General features: G+C 49.3%; 1 protein-coding gene across 2 annotated transcripts in view; it reads right to left on the bottom strand.

Moving 5' to 3' along the window:
• Positions 1 to 21,798, bottom strand: part of LOC125727418 (neural proliferation differentiation and control protein 1-like) — a 33,883-nt gene extending 12,085 nt beyond the window's left edge. For both annotated transcript variants that reach the window (XM_049004102.1, XM_049004107.1), the window contains exons 1-2: positions 21,485 to 21,798; positions 5,030 to 5,176 (exon numbers count right to left, since the gene is read on the bottom strand). In XM_049004102.1, the coding sequence (XP_048860059.1) occupies positions 5,030 to 5,176; positions 21,485 to 21,587 (250 nt within the window). In that variant the 5' untranslated portion in view covers positions 21,588 to 21,798. The remainder of the gene's footprint in view (positions 1 to 5,029; positions 5,177 to 21,484) is intronic.

Here is a 21,798-nt window from a genome sequence, read left to right as displayed (position 1 = left end):
GGCTGCCCCCTTCTAAGGCTGCATTCAAAGACCGAGCGCATCGCAGTGTCGCGACAAGGCTGTCCCACTTCGAAGGCTTCTGCAAATGCAGAGGATCCACCAGATGTTCCACATATCCCAAGATTCATAGCGTAGAGGTAAAGTGGGCGTGTCCCAGCTTGGTGGGAGGAGCAGTGCTTCGTGACTCATGGGCAGGAGCAGCTGGTGACGCTTTCTGTTAGACCTTCGAAGGATGCAGCCTACAAAGGCTACACCGTCGTAAAGCGTGTCCTTCAAAGGATGCAGACCCTGAATTCGGACACAGCTTAAGTATGACCCCTCCGGGCCAACCAGCTATAGAGCAGACTTACCAGTGGCTAACAGTTAACAGCTAACTGCTAGCAAATAATTGCTAACTGCTAACATGACCTCAGGAATATCACAGAGCAGCATGGGGGGCCGCCTCTCTGGAGGATTACAGCAGGACATCTGCTGGTCCTTCAGCTAGCAATGCGCCGCTAGCTGCTCTGTGTCTGGAACATGTGTGTATGTGCATTATGTTCATACTACATTTTGGGGACCAAATGTATCCCAACAATGTAATAAAAACCTGTTATTTTGACATTGTGGGGACCATTTTTCAGGTCCCCACAATGATCTGAGACTACAATCGAAAAACTAAACATGCCAAAGTCTCGTATTTTGTTTAGTTACATAAGGATGGGTAGGGTTAGGGGTAAGGAGGGGTAGGGTTAGGGTTAAGGATGGGTAGGGTTAAGGTTAGGGTTAAGGATGAGTAGGGTTAAGGTTGTCAAGTTGGGATTAGACTTTTCCCCATAGAAATTAATGGAGAGTTCCCACTGTGTGTGTGTGTACGTGTGTGTGTGTGCCGCGTGTGTGCATGCATGCATGTGTGTGTGGGTATGAAGACACCATGGGCTCGTGTTACACGGTCAGTGTGCATGTCAGTGTATTTGCTGCAGTGCCGAAGCGCTGGCTGCAGAGTGGCTGCGTGCCTGCCTGCATGTGAGCGAGTAAGCTGTAATTGGAGTGGGCGGGCCGGTCAGCGTGCCCGTGATGCGGAGTGCGGGGGCAGGAGGGAACTCGGCTGGCAAGCCAGAGGCAGCACTCCTTCAGAGCTGCCAGTAACCAAGGCAACGGGGAGGAGGCGAGCCAGAGAGTCTACAAGCAACCAGAAGCAGCGACCCAAAGCCAGAGAGCAAACAGCTGGGACGCCGACTCCCCCGGCCTGCTATGAATCTCTGCCAGTTTGAATCCCGTGGTTGGCCCGGTGATCACATCACTGGTGGCCCTTAAGAACGATTTCAGCCAGAAAATCACCCGCTGTACCAACCTTTCCTGCTGGTGCTGATCCAGGTTTGAGTTTTGGCTGGATTCAGTTCGGCCTACACAACAGAGATGGCAGTGATCCGTCAGGAGGACCAGCTGAACATTAATAATGCTGCTGATTGGCCAGTGAAGGTGTCACTCATTATTAAGCTTGGATCTGCTCTCCCACGCCTGTGAGATCTAGAAGCTATAGATGGGATATAATGTATTAACACTCAGGGTGGGGTTTGAACAGTCAGCAGGAATGTGATGTTACCTGTACTTCCCCTTCCCTTCATAATTACCCTATATGGCCAAAAGACCCTTTAAAATAGAGTCACCAATTGCTGACACAGGTGTTTAATTAACCAAATTACCACAATATTCTGCAACATTCACAGCTGAATTTACTTTCACCCGGCACTATCTTTGGACGCCATCTTTCTAAGCAGTCCGTTGGCCACATTGTTTTTTATAGCCGTGTGGTGAGTTTTTAGTTTGTTAGGTGTTTGTGTTCTTTGTGCTGCCTTAAGGTTATTTCTGATAGTTTGGGTTTGGTGGAACTTTACTTTTGCGGTGTTATTTTTGTAAATATTTTGTAACAAAAAAAACGTCCCTGCGTTCTCAAGCCCGGCCTGCTCAGTCCCTCACACCCACACACACGCATCTCCGGAGAAAGCGCTGTCACTCTCAGTTTACCTGAAATCTGCGGAAACACAAGGCGTACTACTCCAAGACGCAAACACAGATACTCTGGATATCATCTGACTCTTAGCGGATGAAGTGGGGCGTCTCAGACGTCTGTGTCTGCTGGACCCACTGCTGTTAATGTCGCATTCAAGCTGCCAGAAGGGGCCCGACCCCCAGGGCCCGACCCCCAGGGCATGAGATCTGAGGCTCCAGGGAGACGCCAAGGCAGTGAGGAGCTATAAAAAGGAGATCTGAAGACATACAGTACGTTGTATCTGCTGCTCTGGCATGGTGGCCCTCTCGCGATTTTATTTGATGAACAGCTACCTCTTTAATCACCCAATGAAAATGCAGCACCCAAGAGAATCATTAAGCACAGCACAGTACCAGGAATAAATCTGGACACACCTACTGAAAATCGTTTGCTTTCAACAAGGACTCATTTTACTATAAGGTGAATAACATAAAAACAGAGACAAATGCATTAAAAACAGGTGTGTTCAGACTTTTGACTGCTCCTGTATATATGCAATACAGTGTGTAGGGTGCAGCCTGTAATCAGAAGGGTGCCAGTTCCCGTGGCCAGCAGAATGATCATATTACTGTGTGTTAATGAGTGAGACCCTTAACTGCAGACTCTCCAGGAAGTGGCAGACCCTGATCTCTGACTTGCACATTGCTTTGGATAAAAATGATTACTAAATATATGAGTAAATGTGTCTGCGATTAGAATGCAGTGAGCCAGGAGTCTTGGTTCAGGGTTGGCTGTGACAGCATCATCACAGCCCGCGACAAATGTCACTCGGTGTCACTTCCAGGAGGAATGAACCACCATGGAGTAGAAAGAGACTTGAGACCTTTTCTTTAGTCGGTCCTCGTTGACGACTGACGCCGCTCCCCATTACGGGCCTTGCATAAGAATGCCAAGTAGAATGTTCAGCCTTAGTCGCTTCAGGTAAGATGTCAGAAGTGTACAAATGAATCATTCGGCTGAAAGCTGATAACGGTGTGCTACCTGGGTCATTTGAGATAAAGTGCAGTAAGACAAAAAAAACACTCAAAATCAGCAAGCGTGAGGTTCTCTGTCTGGGAAGGCACGGGCAACGCTAAATGCCATCTTAGCGAAGCGGCGCATGGCTCGAACAGGGGGGTGTACAGGGAGCCTCACGTTTCACTGGCAGCCGGCGGGCACGTGGAGGATGAGTCTGGGCCACATGCCACCTGGGGCTGCCACCTCAGCAGTATTACTCACCCTCTGTCCCGTCCCACTGCGAGCAGGTGCTGATGCGGCCATGTGCCTGGCTGACATGTGGCTCCTTTGGCCGGCAGGAGTCTGGGCCCTTTAAAGCACCGTGTGCCACGTTCTCGGGGAGCCACGTTCCCGGCGAGCCACGTTCCCGGCGAGCCACGTTCTCGGCGAGCCACGTTCCCGGCGAGCCACGTTCCCGGCGAGCCACGTTCCCGGCGAGCCACGTTCTCTGCGTGCCACGTTCCCGGCGAGCCACGTTCCCGGCGAGCCACGTTCCCGGCGTGCCACGTTCTCGGCGTGCCACGTTCTCGGCGTGCCACGTTCTCGGCGAGCCACGTTCCCGGCGAGCCACGTTCCCGGCGAGCCACGTTCTCGCCGAGCCACGTTCTCTGCGAGCCACGTTCCCGGCGAGCCACGTTCCCGGCGAGCCACGTTCTCGGTGTGCCACGTTCTCGCCGAGCCACGTTCTCTGCGAGCCACGTTCCCGGCGAGCCACGTTCTCGGCGAGCCACGTTCTCTGCGTGCCACGTTCTCAGCGAGCCACGTTCTCGGCGTGCCATGAGAAATGTGGGTGGACCCTCAGGTATGCAGTTAGCTTGAAGTCACACTGCTGTCAAAGCTACAGGTTATTACCCAGGTGCTACTACAGTAATACCTATTTCATGCTATTAGCTAAGCCCGTTATTTAGCCAGTTTGTATGTCACTTGTTCTGTTTGCATGTCAAAAAAAGGCAGTGACAGGCCTCGACTGATAGAGATGCATCAGTGTTACATCTGACTCTGATACAGCGACCCTGTTGTAATCTTGTATCTTTACTGAATGTCAGCTTGGGCTCATCACAAATATATTCTTTCATCAAGTCGATCTCCTTTAACATTTAAGAAAGGTAGGGCTTTCTCGCTCTGCTCTGCGATGCTGTACCTCAGTAATCAGCAGAGCCCCCGCAGGGTTGCTGGGTTTGGAAACCGACAGTGACGTAAAACCGAAGGGGTGCATCATTTACACATGATTTACTATGTGCTAATTTCCTAACTTTCTAGCACATCTGTGAGAATCACCGTGTTATCAAAACATAAAATGCCAAACTAGCATTCGCTTGCGTAGGTTTACATTACGAATACATTTTGTTCTGCTGTTCTACAGTACTATACAGTACTATATTTCAGTAGGAGTTTAGAAATTTTCAAGTTCCGAAGTATTGGGGATGCATTAATACATCATGATGTGTGATACTACTCAATAATATATACAATATGCCTTTTTTCCTTGAGACACTCCACACATAGAGCAATGGTATTGCCATTCATTTTGACCAATCAGATGGCGGTGACATCACCAGCTCGGTTAAGTTGCGCTTTCGGCCCTGCTAGATATGTTGGCATGGTTACAGCTTGGGGAGGGCTTGGGTAAAGCCCTCATACTTGACAATAGAAAACCGCCAGTTCACAGTGTGGCTCGGGTCAGGCTTGGTTCTTGGTGGCAGTGGAAAAAAATCATTCTTTTCTGGTTTGTCCCAGTGTGAATCTCTTCTCCCCCATTTAGTATTAGTATTAATACACCCTGTTAGGCCGATAGGCCGATGGTGAGCCAATGCAACGTAATTTCACTCTGATGTGCACTATGTTCTGAATGTCTGCAAACTACATATCTGACTGTAGTCTTCCAGTGTCCCTTGCAGCACAATAAATCCTGCTAATCCAAATCTTCCAAACACAACATGCTGCCAAGCCAGTGTGGGGGGGGGGGGGGGAGTTCACAGCAGAAGAGAGGAGGATACGTACCAAAATTGGTGTGCCTCTTCTTAAGCACACACCGCCTCTCGTCGTTCTCCACCAATGGGACGAGGCATGGGCCACAGTGGGAGGAGCCAGGCTGGCAGAAATGGCGGCCCTCTCTGGCACAGTCCAGGCTGCGAGGACATTGGTTCACTGCAGACAATGAGGAGAAGCAAAGCATGATGGGATCCTGTTGCCACGTCGCCAGGCTTGACACACAGTGAATCCACCCAGCACAGATCCCCGGAGCTCCGGGCCACTCCAGAGCAGAAACAACACATGCTATCCTTCCGTTTTGTGGCTACACTCCAGTTATTACCCAATGATTATGTCCCCTCTCCCAGACGAAGCCACAACATCAATAAGAGTTAATAGCGGCAGTTTTAGACAAACAAGGCGTAATGAGGAGATATTACAAGCTGCCATCTCCCTTATAAGCTATTTATTATTTAATTTCTTCCTCTTAGTGACCCCAATCCTGTTCAGCTTCGAGTCGGCCCTCCATGATCTCTGCAGGGGGGCTTTTTGTTTACCTTCCAGTCCCCACCAATCATCATCCTTCAATTTGTTGTCAGGAATGACCTAGTTTTTCTAATCCTGTAGGTTATTCTCTCATTCCATTTGCTTGTCGCATGGGTCCGCTCACCCCTGAGCGAATTGCCAGGAAATCACCGACGGCACCGACCTCGCACAACAGCAGGTGCCTGTATAAGTAATTTTTCTGCAAACAAAGCAAAGCACCATACATGGTTAATAAGGACAGTAAGGCAGCGACAGTGGGCCCAGCTAGAGCCTGTCAGCCTTGCCTGGGATCAGATCTGTCTGCGCTTTGCTCTCATAAACACCATTTCAATGTGTTTGATTATTTTACTAAACCGGTTATTAAATAACCAAATGCACTTTTTATTTCTACCTTTACATTCAACATGAATTCACTGGACTTCGCCAGTTACTGTAGCTGCTGTGTGACTCTCGCCAGGTGGTCACTGGTTCAAATCCCTGGCTCAGCAGAGTGATGTCACCATCGGGCCCCTGAGTGAGGTCCTTAGCCCCTAACTGCTCCAAGGACTGTCAGAGCCTGCTTTCTCAAAAATGTATGTCACTGTAGATATAACTTTACGATAAATAATTTGTAATTCATTATGTTGTAACTCTGCATAGGGAAGAAGACGGTGCTGGAGAGCATGTTGTCGTCTAATGACAGCTGCAGTAATCCGCACTGCCAGGATGAAAAATACGGACAGATTCAGGAGGTCATCCCTTATAAAAGAAATGTTACATAAATGTTAACCAGCAGCAGATTTAAAAGGCATGACATTAACTGTTTTTTTACAAGTAGATAAACACGCTGGCAGCGAGTGATTGGGACTAAATCTGGTTCATGAACTCATCCATATATCTGGAATGACTTCCTTTGTGTACTGTCTCCTCCCTCCTACACTGCCTTGTTACTGGGGGGGGGGGGGTGTGCAGCTGAGGGGAAGTCCTGAAGATTAGGATCTGGGTTTTAGACTAAAAGCTCAACTGAACACAATCTGAAAACACGACTGCTTACAGTTATTCACTGGCTGAAAACTGCTGAAACTGTTCACAAGCTGAAAGCACGTTTCCCTTTTCGATGTTCACTCAAAACACCATTAAAAACTCCTGCATGGCCTCACTGAGAACACTGATCTCCACCAGTCTCGTCTCATCTGCACCTGCGCTGATCATCTTGGCCTCACTGAGAACACTGATCTCCACCGGTCTCGTCTCATCTGCACCTGCGCTGATCAGCTTGGCCTCACTGAGAACACTGATCTCCACCAGTCTCGTCTCATCTGCACCTGCGCTGATCAGCTGCAGATGTCATCTGTCGACGACTGCCATGACGACTGCCCTGCCAATGGAACTGGTGACTGTTCTTTTGCATTTGAGATCCTTAAGTGGTCAAAAGCCTCGTGTCGTAAACACAGACAAAGTCTACCTGCATTTCTGAGATTTTAATGACATCACTGTTACTCAGCAAGCGGGATTCCTCTGATGACTCAGCTTATGCACCATAATGAAAACCCAGAGGCCAAATGGCCTCACAACCCACTGTCACACACCAGCATAAAGAGTCGCGATGCAAGAGGTCAGTAGTGTCCCCGTGAATAACTTGAGAGCATCAGAATACCAAGGCAAATATTAACACAAAATGTTGAACCTTTGATCATTTGTCATATAATACACAAAATGCAGCCAATGTGCTGTAACAGCACAGGATTACAGGGACGGTAATGAGCTCTAAACACTGCCGGCTAGAGGGGTGCTGGATCTGTTGTCACTGCGGTCCCGCTAATAAGGGGATCGTGTCGACAGATGGCAAATCAGCCTTTTCTTCCTCACTTGGCTCATAACGACACAAAGACCGAGGAGAATTTTGACTCTTGTTCCCGGCTTTGACTAATCGCCGTCTGATTGCTTTTAATTACACACCTCTGACAGCAGGGTCACTCCAGACCCGGAACCCACAGAAAAAAACCCAGGAGGTGCTTTGACCTCAGAGGAGGAGGCTGTTTTCACCCCCTTTTCAGCAGGGAGCGAGACTGGCTCCTGCAAGTTCTCCTAAGGAGGCGTTGGATGGAGAACAGGCCTGATCATCAAGCCCTGCTTACGCTCACACTAAAGCTGCGGAAGAAAGTAATCCCACAGCCATGCTTGTAGGCATGATCCTGCCCCATCTACCTTCCAGCTGCTCTTCCGGAGTCGATGGCTGTCCATCCTCAGGGAGATGCTCTCACATACATTCTCACAATTTACAGATGGTGATTAGGCTGACTGCATGTCTTTGGCATGGCGGAATCTGCTGGACACTTACACGACACAGAGAAGAGATGCAACCTCCTCACAGTCAGAGACGGGGGATGCAGATATCAGTAAACATTCTGTACTGCAGTCAGGAAACTACGGAGAGTGTCAATGTAGATTCAAAGTCAATAGACTGAAGACCTGTCCTTGTCCTGGATGCATAATATTCAGTTACATTAACATTATTTGGCAGATGCTTCTGTCCAAAGCTATGAGCAAGTGAAGCAAATAGCACTTTATAATCATACATATTGGCAAGGGGTCGTGATTACAGGTAGCATTCACTGAATGACCAGGAGGAAGGGGCACGCATGGCTTCCATCCATTTTCTGTAACTGTTTTTGCTATTCAGGGATGCAGGGGGGCCAGTAGCCTATGGGCGCAGGACAGGGAACAACCCAGGGTGGGGCACCAACCAATCACAGGACGCCGACCCAACACAGGGCGCCGACCCAACACAGGGCGCTGACCCAACACAGGGCACCAACCCATCACAGGACGCCGACCCAACACAGGGCGCCGACCCAACACAGGGCGCCAACCCAACACAGGATGCCAACCCAACACAGGACGCCGACCCAACACAGGGCGCCAACCCATCACAGGGCGCCGACCCAACACAGGGCGCCGACCCAACACAGGGCGCATGCACACACCATGCACTCACACACCATGCACTCACACACCATGCACGCACACACCATGCACTCACACACCATGCATTCACACACCATGCATGCACACACCATGCACTCACACACCATGCACTCACACACCATGCACTCACACACCATGCATTCACACACCATGCACTCACACACCATGCACTCACACACCATGCACGCACACACCATGCACTCACACACCATGCACGCACACACCATGCACTCACACACCATGCACTCACACACCATGCATTCACACACCATGCACTCACACACCATGCACTCACACACCATGCATGCACACACCATGCACTCACACACCATGCACTCACACACCATGCACGCACACACCATGCACTCACACACCATGCATTCACACACCATGCACTCACACACCATGCACTCACACACCATGCACGCACACACCATGCACTCACACACCATGCACTCACACACCATGAACGCACACACCTTGCACTCACACATGTACAATTAACCTCTGCATGTTTTTGGACTGTGCGCGAAAACCTGAGGGGGAGTACCTGAAGGAAACCACACAATGACACAGGGAGAATATGCAAATTCCACACACGGAGCCATGGCACAGACACAAACCCAGATCCCAGTGGTGTGAGGCGACAGTGACAACCACTGCACCTGCAAGCTGGTGGAACACCACTGCACCATCATCCAATAAAATCAAGTGCTGTGAAATGAACATTTATTTGCCGTTTGCACAAGTACAGGATCACTGGAATGCTTCTTTTCACATATTCCATCTTGCTCTCCTCTGAGACACACACACACCGGTGAGAGTGAGGCGACATGTGAGGCGACACCCAGAGACATGTGAATTTCGTCTCAAAATTATAGTTTCATGGACTGGCCTCCCATTTAACTGCCTTGTGCTGAGTGTCCTGGGACAGTCTGCAGGCTTAACTACGCCTTAGGACAAGCTATTCTGGAAAATGGTAATAAAATGATCTATTTTTGACATGCCCTTAATTACGGAGTTTCAATATTGATTTAGGAAAATGTGCACAGCAATTTATCAATGACTTTCATCACAATATGGACCAGCCCTCCTTCATTCTCAGCTTCAGTTAAACACCACAATCATTTGCAATGAAAGTGAAACTCGATGTGCCAAGATAGACAAATTTAAGCTCCAAAAGTCCCATTTCTGGCAGTGAACCGAGGAATTTCCCACCTAACAGGATGTATAATGAATAACAACCATTCACTGTCAAAGCAATACCATTAACTAACATCACTCACCTGTAAAGCATCCCTCCTTTAAGAATTTTGCCACCTGTGGGATTCTGATCAGATCTGCAGGGGTCCCTTAAGTATTGATTAACAGCACTAAGAAATTCAAACAGCACTGACCAGCAGCAGTGAGAGCAGCTGTATGCGTGGGTTTCCAAGCTTTGCCCAAAGCCCCCACCCAGCTGAGTGCAAGTGTAACATGTGCTCGTCACCATTATCCATTTAAAATGATTTACAGAGAGAAAATAAATAAATAAATAAATTAATAAATGGATGATTTACCGAGCCATGGCTGGAATGAATAGTGAAAGGGGAATAACAGCTTTGCCCCCCCCCCCCCCCCAAGGTTCTAGGTGGTAGATGTGCCACTCAGCAGGAGCTCTTGCTCACAACCCACCCATGTGCTGGGGGGCCACATGCAGACCACTCCTGAGGACCACAAATCACCATCAGCAAGACTGGCCTCCGATCTAGCAGGGCTCCTGCACAGAATCAGAATTCAACATCTCAGGAAAAAGACCACAGAGGAATGAGCATCAACCTGGAAATGGGGAGGACTGTACTTCAATGTGCAGTGCTGGGCAGTGAAAAGATTAGCCAACATTAGCTAAGCGCTACAGCAACAGGCATCAAACTGAACAAGTCGGTCAGAGCGTGAATGAAGAAGAGCAGGCGAAGGAACGGCTGAGAAAGCAGAGCCCCATGGGTCGTCATTCTGCCACCTTTGTTTGGATGCTGAGGAGAGTGGTTGCCAGGCAACCGTCGAACAAGGAAAGGCGGAGCTGAACTGCATGGCAACAATGACTGGAGTGAATCAGGGAAGTTCACAGAGGACGACAGCTATTAATATCTGCAGATACGTGCTGGGGGGGTTATTCCTCATTTGAGAAGGGTGGGGTGGCACTGTGATGATGGTTTTGGGCTGGGTCTCAGGCTCGCATGCTTACAGGCACTATATTTACCTAACGGTGTTATTCTGTCAGGCTTTAACTAGAGCAGGGGGTGCGGTGTTCCACAAAGAAGGATTTCTCAGGTAGCTGGGTTAACTTAAGTCATGATTGCCCAATAGGAATGCTCTTTACCTAAACTGTTATTGGGCAATCATGACTTCTAGCTTAAGTTAACCCAGCTAACTGAAAAATCCTGCTTCGTGAAACACCCCCCCAGGTGCCCTAACTAAATTCTGTTTTTTTACATGCAATGGAAAAATAAGCTAGATTGGGAAGGAGGGGCCATAGTGGTTGAGGTGAATCTGGGGGGGGATGCTGGGGGCTATCACTGGTAACAGCCCCCCAGACTGTTAGTCAGATATCCGTCTGACATTGTGAGAACTCACATGCAGTGGCCTTACACCCCACTCTCAGGCAGGTCATGAACACCGAAAATATCTTATATCTGAGGCACAAATTCACCGCAAACAAGTTCTGCCTTAAGAAAAATGATAGGTAATTATGTTTATATAATTTAATATTATGTGATTATGTTTTTGAACAGCCAGAGCTGTTCACTGTTGTCTGCCGTGATGGTTGGAATGACAAGGGCTCAGATGAGTAGCAATGGATGGAGGTTTAGGGAGTGAGGAGCCTGCGGATTCTGCCCTGCAGTATTTATAGGCACAGGACAGGCATCTCATTTACACCAGAAAGAAGAAGATGTAGTTTGAGTCTTTGAGAGATTTGCATTTAAGCTGCTTGGTTGTCTTTCAGGGCCTGTGAATGAGTTTTTTCTGTGTCATTGGGGTACTTGTGTTTCAGCCTGGTCTCTCTGAGTGTGGCTGTAAGTGTGACATTCTGTTCCTGGTGAAGGAGACATTGCTTCCTTCTGGGCACCATTACAGCAGTTTACCTTTTATTTAAAAAAAAAAAAACATAACCTCAGTACCTCAGAAAGAAGACCAGCCGTCTGGCACAAGCCATACTTCAGGTCTGACTGAGGCCCAGCCCACAGTGGCCAGTCAGGAGACTCGGGAGAATCCCCTGTGAGCCGCATAGCCGTGACCCGTTCAGGAAGAAAATGATAAATTCCACAACAATTCAAAACGCTTCAAAACGTTAAGCAAGTTTTCTCAAGCACATACAAAAGACCACGACTGCTCTGCATAGAGAAACACACCAATATGCAAGAGGCCCGTCAGCGTGATCGCGTGTCATTCAGAGCTGAGTGCTCGCAGCTCGCAGTTCGCAGCTCGCAGCTCGCAGTTCGCAGTGGCGGAGGTGCTACAGCTAATCGCTTGCTATCGCTATTCACTGGAAGTTTCTCAAACGAAGGATGTTAGACAGAGACCAGACCGGGCTGAAACTGTTCATTATGTCTTTTATTATTTAGTTTTATCTTGAAATGTCAGTAATAAATTTATTGGGATGATAAGACCTGAACTGTGGCATCATTTATCAAAGTCCTGAGCTGACAGTGAGCCGCAGCCTGTTCCTGTCTGAGCGACATTTCAGGAACCTCTGCCCTTCAGTGACTGAGCTCCTCTTTTCACCTCTCTGTGACTCTCTGTTCTTCCAGCGCTGCCCTTTTCTTTCAAATGCATGGCAGCTAAATGAATAGAGAATAAAATTCCATAGCAAAATGTTTTGCTTCGCTGTTACTTCTGTCTGCAGCGTATATGTGCTTTTAGGAAGGTCAGCCGCTGCCAGCTATCCTGTTAGTTCACTCATTAAGGGAAAAGCACCAGCCCATGATTTACATGCCGGGCACTTTTACCCAGAGTGCTTTGCAAACATTTTTGTCCCTTTCATCCTGAGGCTTAGCCCCCAATGCAGGCTCTGCTCTCGGCAGTATGTCTGCTTGAAGTCCCGCTCCAAATGTTTTATGGTTCTGTTCCAAGGACCCAGGCTGATTTTCCAGTCCGGCCTGCTACAGTCCACTCTAGTCACAGCCTGAGTGCTGCAGACAGTTACCTTACATGACGGACAGTGCTCATATCACAGGAGGAAGCAGAACAGAACGGAAGACCAGGTTTCCAAGCTGTCTAACCTCATAACCCATTTTCTAACACAATTTGGCTGTATGTCATTCCGTATTAGACAAGGTGCTTTGTGATACCCCCCCTCCCCCAACCCGGACACTGGGTTTCAAGGAATGCAGGTTGTAGGGGGCACAGCTGAGCTACCAGTGATCTAACTTCATGCTTGGTCATTTTTTGCTTGAGCTCTTGGTGGCCAACAAGCATCAAACGAAGGGACGGGAACCAGACTGACCTCAGGAAGGAGTCACTACTGGGGGAAGCTAACTGGCAGGACGGGGTCCTGTATTTGGTAGCTATTAACCACAAAAATGAAAGCGGATGGAAAGCTATCCTAAGCACAGGGGCAGGCTTGGTGTGAGGTCTCCAGTGGGCAAACCACAGTGTGTGTTTATAAAAATACACATCACTGCAACACTAATCAGGAAAGGCAGCTAATGAGCCTAATGACCGCCGCTCGGGGCCAGAGCATGCAGGCGCAGTGCTGAGTGATCAAACGGGAAACAAAGGAATGCGGACTGGCAAACGAAAACAGGGGCTTGGCACAGAGGTACCCACCCTCAATGAGGGCATTTCTGCCCCCGGCCAGGGCTGCATGCTGTAGAGAAGCCAACAGGACCAACGCCAACATGATCTGAGACCCAGGAAGGCTTCTTTTAAACTCCCCTGGCGGCACGATGCTGAGCAGTAAGCCGCCCTGCCATGGAAAAGGTACATGTGAAAGACAGATGAAGCAGCCATGGCTGTGCACTCCCCCCTCCCCACATGCCCGGGTCCCAGCCCTGACTCGTCTCGCCCTTCAGGCTAAGGGACACCCCATCACATGGCGGATTCGCATTCAGCCAGGTTGTTCACCATTCCCATTGGGAGCCACGGCCACCATTTTGCTGTGAAAAATTCTGTTGGATTTACAGAAAATAAGGAGTGATGGGCGTGGTCAGTAGAGGAGTCACGGCAGGTAAAGCACTGCTTAGTAAAAACAAGGAAAGACACGGTCCACCTCTCGTTTCAGCCCTCCTGTGACTCACTCCAGCTGCCTCTCATCTGCTCCTTCATCAGTAGTGTATAAAGTGCCTCCCAGTCTTGTGCTCCCCAGTCCAGTCATTGATGTTGCTCCCCACTTGTGCTCCAGAGTTAATCTCGTGTTTCAGCCCTGTCCGATCCTCACCCTCCTGTTTCACCCCCCTGCGGTTGGAATTTTCCATTTCTGTTACGGCTTCCCTCAATAAAAGCCCTCTTCATTCCTTCCTGCGCTTACCCTCACCTCCTTCCTCGCCCATATGTGACAACTTAGCATTATAGATTATGATATGATTATTATTGAAATGTAAAATAATTTTTCAAAGCTAAAGAAACTGCAATGTTTTGAACAACTCACCATTACAGACTGATTCTGTGATGATTGAAATGTAAAACAAATGTAATAAACAATATTCACTTTTAAGTGAAAAGCTGAATGCAGGACTTTTTCTTTGATAGTAATTTTACTGTGTGGTGACCTTAGTTTGTCCATATCTGTGATGTGAAACTGCAGCTGTGAAATTCAAACAGCAGATGAAGCTCTGACCCTTTCAGATCGAATGTATGAACGCAGCCGTAACGATCAGCTCACTAACAGTTACTTTTAATCATTAATCCATATTCATATAATTTACTTCACTGTGTGTGGGCTGCAGGCCGCTAGCATGTATAACACACCTGGGGCAAGGACAGATAAACTATGAGCTAGGCAGGCATACTGTGCACTTCTCCACATGCATGTGATGGACTTGTACTAGATGTTTTGACAGATTGCTTGTCTTTCTGCCGCTACATCAAAACACTTGTTGCACTTGTTGCAGGGTGCATTGTCATGTAATTATACTTTTGAACGTTTAGTTCTCTCCGCCATCTTCACTAAAAGCATGGTCTGTGTGTGTGTGTGTGCACATGTGTGTGTGTGTGCACGTGTGTGTGTGTGTGTGTGCACGTGTGTGTGTGTGTGTGTGTGTGTGTGTGCACGTGTGTGTGTGCACGTGTGTATGTGCACGTTGCTGCATGTGAGAGAGAGCAAGAAAGAGAGCAAGAGTCACTGAGCTGCCCCGTGTCCCACCTCACCTCACCCCACCCATTCCTAGCAATGAATTAGCAATCTGGCAGCCCTGGTAGCTAAGCTCCACCACACCGCACGTTATCTTACAACACATGCCTGACAGAGAGCTGTGATCGACAGGAGATGAAAATCACCTTTTCAGGGTTTAGACCATGTAAAGAACTCTTATGCTTTAAAGGGTTTCTTGTTTTCTGACCACATGGCCAACAACACAGCTGTATGTATACATTCGGTGGAAGCACTTTTATTTTCAATTCAATTCAATTAAATTTCAATTTAATATTATTTGTATAGTGCAATATTTTCACAACATTACATGATCTCAAAGCGCTTTACCTTATCCTCGCCCAATGCCCCCAGCAAGCAAGCAAGGGCAACATTGGCAAGAAAAACTCCTTGGGACCAGACTCAAAGGGATCCCATCCTCCAGGGGGCAGCAGAGGAAACCCAAACCCTAACCAGACCCAAAGGGGGAGCCCGTCCTCCAGGGGGCAGCAGAGGAAACCCTAACCCTAACCAGACCCAAAGGGGGAGCCCATCCTCTAGGGGCCACCTGGGCTTGTGTTCCACCCCCCACAGGAAGGCCAAGGTACAAGGAACACCACTGAACACCACTAACACAAATAGCACATGAGACAACCCCCCCCCCCCACCCCCCTCGCAGTCTGTAGGAAAAAACACCGGCCTGACACACAGATAAGCCCAGCCTACTCATACACACTGATAAGAGGTACTGCTGTCCTGGCCTCATGTCCTGCAGATAACACACCCAAAATGAGACACTTCAATAAGCGCCCCCCCCCCCCCCACCCCGACAAAAATAAAAACCCCATTTTCATACATCATAGGCTATCATGGGCGTATTTGTTGTTTTTCTCTTCACCAAGGGAACCTGCAAGAATTCCAGAGAACTCGCACTTCTGTACAAATGGTAAATAAAGTTTCAGTTACATTGAGTTCAGCTCATTTCACTGCTTGGTTAGATGACCTGACGTGTAAGACCGACTTGAGTTTTTGTTTCCTGTATTCTGGGCCGCGACCCAGGATTGGTCTGTCACCCTTCACGAGTAAATGTTTGGTCCCTCTCCCTTCCTGGATGGCCACAGCACCATCTTCACGCTCTGGGCTGTGACAAAGCATCTGGGGACCACTGGGACATGTAAACACGCTCTAACAACTTAGCTCGCACCATGCAACCAGGCGATGCTCTGGAAAGCCTCCATCAATGCCGAGAGCCTTCAGACACGTCTTTGCAGCAAGCTGAGCCTCGTCACACACGGCCGACCACTTGCCGCTGCTCCCTGAACCTCGGCACACACCACTGACCACTTGCCGCTGCTCCCTGAACCTCGGCACACACGCCTGACCGACCACTTGCTGCTGCTCCCTGAGCCTCCCCACACACAGCCAACCGACCACTTGCTGCTGCTCCCTGAACCTCGGCACACACGCCCGACCGTCCACTTGCTGCTACTCCCTGAGCCAAAATGCCACCTGTATGTTTTCTAGGTTTTTGTTACCGGAAAAAAACATGCAGCTCCTAATGTAATTGGATTTAGTCGGGTACAGAATAATCCCAGCCAATACTAGGGGTTTGAGATCCCAAAGTCAATGTCGACTGAAAGAGTCCAACAGTAGGAGGAAAAGACCCTCCAAATTAGTCTCACAGGAAAATCCACACCTCTGGAATATATCTTCTTTTGCCCTCTGCTAAGCCTCGTATGTGTGGACATCAAGATAGATTCCCTAACATACCAAAAAAGCGGCTTTTGTTACATGAATTCATGGCAAAACATCCCATTTTGAACAATGACACCTTGACACAAGACCCTCCCCAGGACCCATTAATGCTGAAATCCCATTTAGTAGTGCAGTGAAAAACTCTGACACCACGTGACTCCCTCTGCAACTCATCACCACCAACACCTTTTGAGCGGGAGAGGCAGAATGAGTCAGAGGGCTGGAAATGCGTCTCGTTCCTGCGTCGTGATCTAATTACTTGCACGTAGAACACCCCCCCCCACCACACACACACACACAGAAGGTCGTCCCAGCTGCACAGCAATGCCAAGCACTTTCCATGCAGATGGAATTCATTGTGCTTACAGGGCTTCCTCTCCCAGGCACAAACAGGTGTAGGCTTAGCCCCATTTTAGGGCTGTCAGGTGTGTACAGGGCATGGGTATCCTGGGGTGGCACCCAGTGACCATCTCCTGCACTCACTCCCCATGTTCACACTCCTGGCTGCACATTCAGCTAAGACTTCATTACCTGAGGTCAACAGTCCATCTCATTCTCCTTTTACCTGAAAAATATCCTTCCTCTCTACTCTTTCCCAACTGGAGTGGGTCTTACCGAGACGACACAGATGTCCGCTGTCCATGAATATCTACACGTAGGCGTAAACTTTGCAGCTGCTAACACTAAAGACAGCTGACTGTTTACATCCATCCATCTGTTTTCTAACCACTTATCTTAGTTGGTTTTCTAAGGATTCTACTAATGTACTTTGTGTAAATGAATTTTAGTGCCCCGTAAATACTTCTGTCTAACTTGACATATGCACCCAATATTAGAGCCAGTTTTGTATTTTTTTTTACATATTCAATTCAGGATCAGTACCTCCCTCAAGGGCACAATAACAGGCCACTTCTTGTAACCTGTTTTGTGTTACATGGGCAGGTCCCCAAACTAACCCCCCTTCCACATTTCTGCATAAACTCCCCACCCCACCCCGCGATCATTAACCATTGCAGGACGCACCCTGTTTCGTGGAAAGGGACACAGACCTGTAACTGGGAGTCAGGTCACCCTGGAAATCAGCTGCGTGCATGTTGAAGGAGTCAAAGTGGAACTAAAAAAAGCAACCCCCCCCCCCCCCCCCCCCCCGCCCCACAAGTCTGTCTGTTTCCATCATGCCAGTGCCGCCAGGATACGTAGATAAGGTGCTGGGGGGCATTCCAGCTCCCCAGCAGCAGGGCTAACGTGTGTCTCAAATACATATTCATTTACCAAAGCACACCCCCCCCCCCACGTCCGCTGCCACTCAGCTACAAGTGTGACTGTAGTGGGAAAGTGATTCGCATAATTCATAATTCTGTCACTGTTGCAGAGATGCTGGCATGACCTGTGACAGATTAGCAGGTAATTCTGTGCATCCCCACGTTAAGGTCGTGCCCCCTATGCAGTGTGTCACATAGGAAACAACTCAGGGCCTCCAACCCTGGGATCGCAGAGCTCGATTGAAGGTCCAATGTTTTGTAGCCAGTAAGCGGCACAGCAGATAGATCAACAATATCTCCATAACGGATCGCTGCAAGTCCACCAGCAAGCTGAGAACCTATAAGGTCAGAAATAAGGTGCACATCAACTAGACGTCACCATCAGCACACTGCATATACACCAGGATCTTCACCATCAGCACACTGCATATGCACCAGGATCTTCACCATCAGCACACTGCATATACACCTGGATCTTCACCATCAGCACACTGAATATACACCAGGATCTTCACCATCAGCACACTGCATATGCACCAGGATCTTCACCATCAGCACACTGCATATACACCTGGATCTTCACCATCAGCACACTGCATATGCACCAGGATCTTTACCATCAGCACACTGCATATACACCAGGATCTTCACCATCAGCACACTGCGTATGCACCAGGATCTTCAACATCAGCACACTGCATATGCACCAGGATCTTCACCATCAGCACACTGCATATGCACCAGGATCTTCACCATCAGCACACTGCATATGCACCAGGATCTTCACCATCAGCACACTGCGTATGCACCAGGATCTTCACCATCAGCACACTGCATATGCACCAGGATCTTCACCATCAGCACACTGCATATACACCTGGATCTTCACCATCAGCACACTGCATATGCACCAGGATCTTCATCATCAGCACACTGCATATACACTGGGATATTCACCGGCTCACAGACTGGTATCAGAGTATTCCGAGCTGGACGCCGCCCTCCCAAGCTGGGGCTTATGCATGTGCCGTACCGGCTCACAGACTGGTATCAGAGTATTCCGAGCTGGACGCCGCCCTCCCAAGCTGGGGGTTATGCATGTGCCGTACCGGCTCACAGACTGGTATCAGAGTATTCCGAGCTGGACGCCGCCCTCACAAGCTGGGGGTTATGCATGTGCCGTACCGGCTCACAGACTGGTATCAGAGTATTCCGAGCTGGACGCCGCCCTCACAAGCTGGGGGTTATGCATGTGCCGTACCGGCTCACAGACTGGTATCAGAGTATTCCGAGCTGGACGCCGCCCTCACAAGCTGGGGGTTATGCATGTGCCGTACCGGCTCACAGACTGGTATCAGAGTATTCCGAGCTGGACGCCGCCCTCCCAAGCTGGGGGTTATGCATGTGCCGTACCGGCTCACAGACTGGTATCAGAGTATTCCGAGCTGGACGCCGCCCTCACAAGCTGGGGGTTATGCATGTGCCGTACCGGCTCACAGACTGGTATCAGAGTATTCCGAGCTGGACGCCGCCCTCACAAGCTGGGGGTTATGCATGTGCCGTACCGGCTCACAGACTGGTATCAGAGTATTCCGAGCTGGACGCCGCCCTCACAAGCTGGGGGTTATGCATGTGCCGTACCGGCTCACAGACTGGTATCAGAGTATTCCGAGCTGGACGCCGCCCTCACAAGCTGGGGGTTATGCATGTGCCGTACCGGCTCACAGACTGGTATCAGAGTATTCCGAGCTGGACGCCCTCACAAGCTGGGAGTTATGCATGTGCCGTACCGGCTCACAGACTGGTATCAGAGTATTCCGAGCTGGACGCCCTCACAAGCTGGGGGTTATGCATGTGCCGTACCGGCTCATAGACTGGTATCAGAGTATTCCGAGCTGGACGCCGCCCTCACAAGCTGGGGGTTATGCATGTGCCGTACCGGCTCACAGACTGGTATCAGAGTATTCCGAGCTGGACGCCGCCCTCACAAGCTGGGAGTTATGCATGTGCCATACCGGCTCACAGACTGGTATCAGAGTATTCCGAGCTGGACGCCGCCCTCACAAGCTGGGGGTTATGCATGTGCCATACCGGCTCACAGACTGGTATCAGAGTATTTCGAGCTGGACGCCCTCACAAGCTGGGGGTTATGCATGTGCCGTACCGGCTCACAGACTGGTATCAGAGTATTCCGAGCCGGACGCCCTCACAAGCTGGGGGTTATGCATGTGCCGTACCGGCTCACAGACTGGTATCAGAGTATTCCGAGCCGGACGCCCTCACAAGCTGGGGGTTATGCATGTGCCGTACCGGCTCACAGACTGGTATCAGAGTATTCCGAGCCGGACGCCCTCACAAGCTGGGGGTTATGCATGTGCCGTACCGGCTCACAGACTGGTATCAGAGTATTCCGAGCCGGACGCCCTCACAAGCTGGGGGTTATGCATGTGCCGTACCGGCTCACAGACTGGTATCAGAGTATTCCGAGCCGGACGCCCTCACAAGCTGGGGGTTATGCATGTGCCGTACCGGCTCACAGACTGGTATCAGAGTATTCCGAGCCGGACGCCCTCACAAGCTGGGGGTTATGCATGTGCCATACCGGCTTACAGACTGGTATCAGAGCATTCCGAGCTGGACGCCCTCACAAGCTGGGGGTTATGCATGTGCCGTACCGGCTCACAGACTGGTATCAGAGCATTCCGAGCTGGACGCCCTCACAAGCTGGGGGTTATGCATGTGCCGTACCGGCTCACAGACTGGTTTTGTTCGCAGATCAGTGACCCTTTTTCACTGACAGCCCGTTCGTTTAACCCCATGAAAGAATAGCCGACGACTTTAGATGAGTTACGATAATTGCCGTCTTTGTATTAATAACGAGAACCTCTTGGGGGGCCAATATAACGCTTTTTAAAGTGACCAGGTGAGGCGAGACGAAGCCTGAATCATATTCATAATAAGACATGCTAGTTTCCAGAATGGATGTCGCCTCTGAAAGCAGTAAATCGGTGTATTTCAAACACATTAAAGGATTTTTTTCGGGACAACAAAATCATGGCGATCTGGTATAGTGAACATTACAAATCAATTAAAAAGGAAAATTTGCAAAATCACTAAAAAAAGCATTAAATGGGTTGCAGCCTGACAATGTGATAACGGCAGAATGGGCTTCGAAAGCCTGTTTGTGTAATATGAATTTAGCCCATGGAACACAATAACTGTCCCTTAGGGATAATTCATAAAATGAACTTATTCAGATATAATAAAGGCTTTAAAGGCCCACTGCACAGCTCCTCGGCATGTGTCACTTCAGTGTTAGCGATATTTTAAAATCAAACCTTCCGACTCTACGCGCCAGGACTCTGTAGAAACATTCAATAAACACTTAAAATTACCTAGTTGCCAACCATGCTCCCTATCTTGATTTATGTACAAGTAACGCATCAGTTTATTCACACCTAAAATGTTACGTTTTAAACAGTTTAATTAAAAATAAAATTACACCCCAACCCATGGCAGCTTCTGCCATAACAGCATTGCACTTTGCGAAACCCAAGGCATTACCATGCACTAAAATGTATTTTCAAAACTAATAAAAATAATAAAGAAAGAAAGAGCGATAGTTCTTACTTGGCATACTACCGCTAATGACGAGCAGGGCGGCGCAGAGAAGCAGCCCCGGGAGGAAGGAGCGCCGGGGCCGGATCTCGGCAGCGCTATTCGGGCACAGCATCCTTACGGCTTAGGACTCGGATGCGGGGGGTAGGGGCTGATCATTCCCCTGCCTCCCCCCCACCTCACTCCCCAAACGTAGAAAATCTGAAGCTGTCACCAAAGAAGGAGAGCCGAAATGATGCGCCTGGGATGCCCTTGTTGTGGTGCACGGCACCGGAGACGCAGCAGTCCGTCCGCGATCCTGAAGGACGCGCGCAGGCCGTGACGTC

Source organism: Brienomyrus brachyistius, chromosome 2, assembly GCF_023856365.1.
Source record: "Brienomyrus brachyistius isolate T26 chromosome 2, BBRACH_0.4, whole genome shotgun sequence".
Lineage (NCBI taxonomy): Eukaryota > Metazoa > Chordata > Actinopteri > Osteoglossiformes > Mormyridae > Brienomyrus > Brienomyrus brachyistius.
Note: the sequence above shows the minus strand (reverse complement) of the source record. Positions and strands in the feature narration are given on the sequence as shown.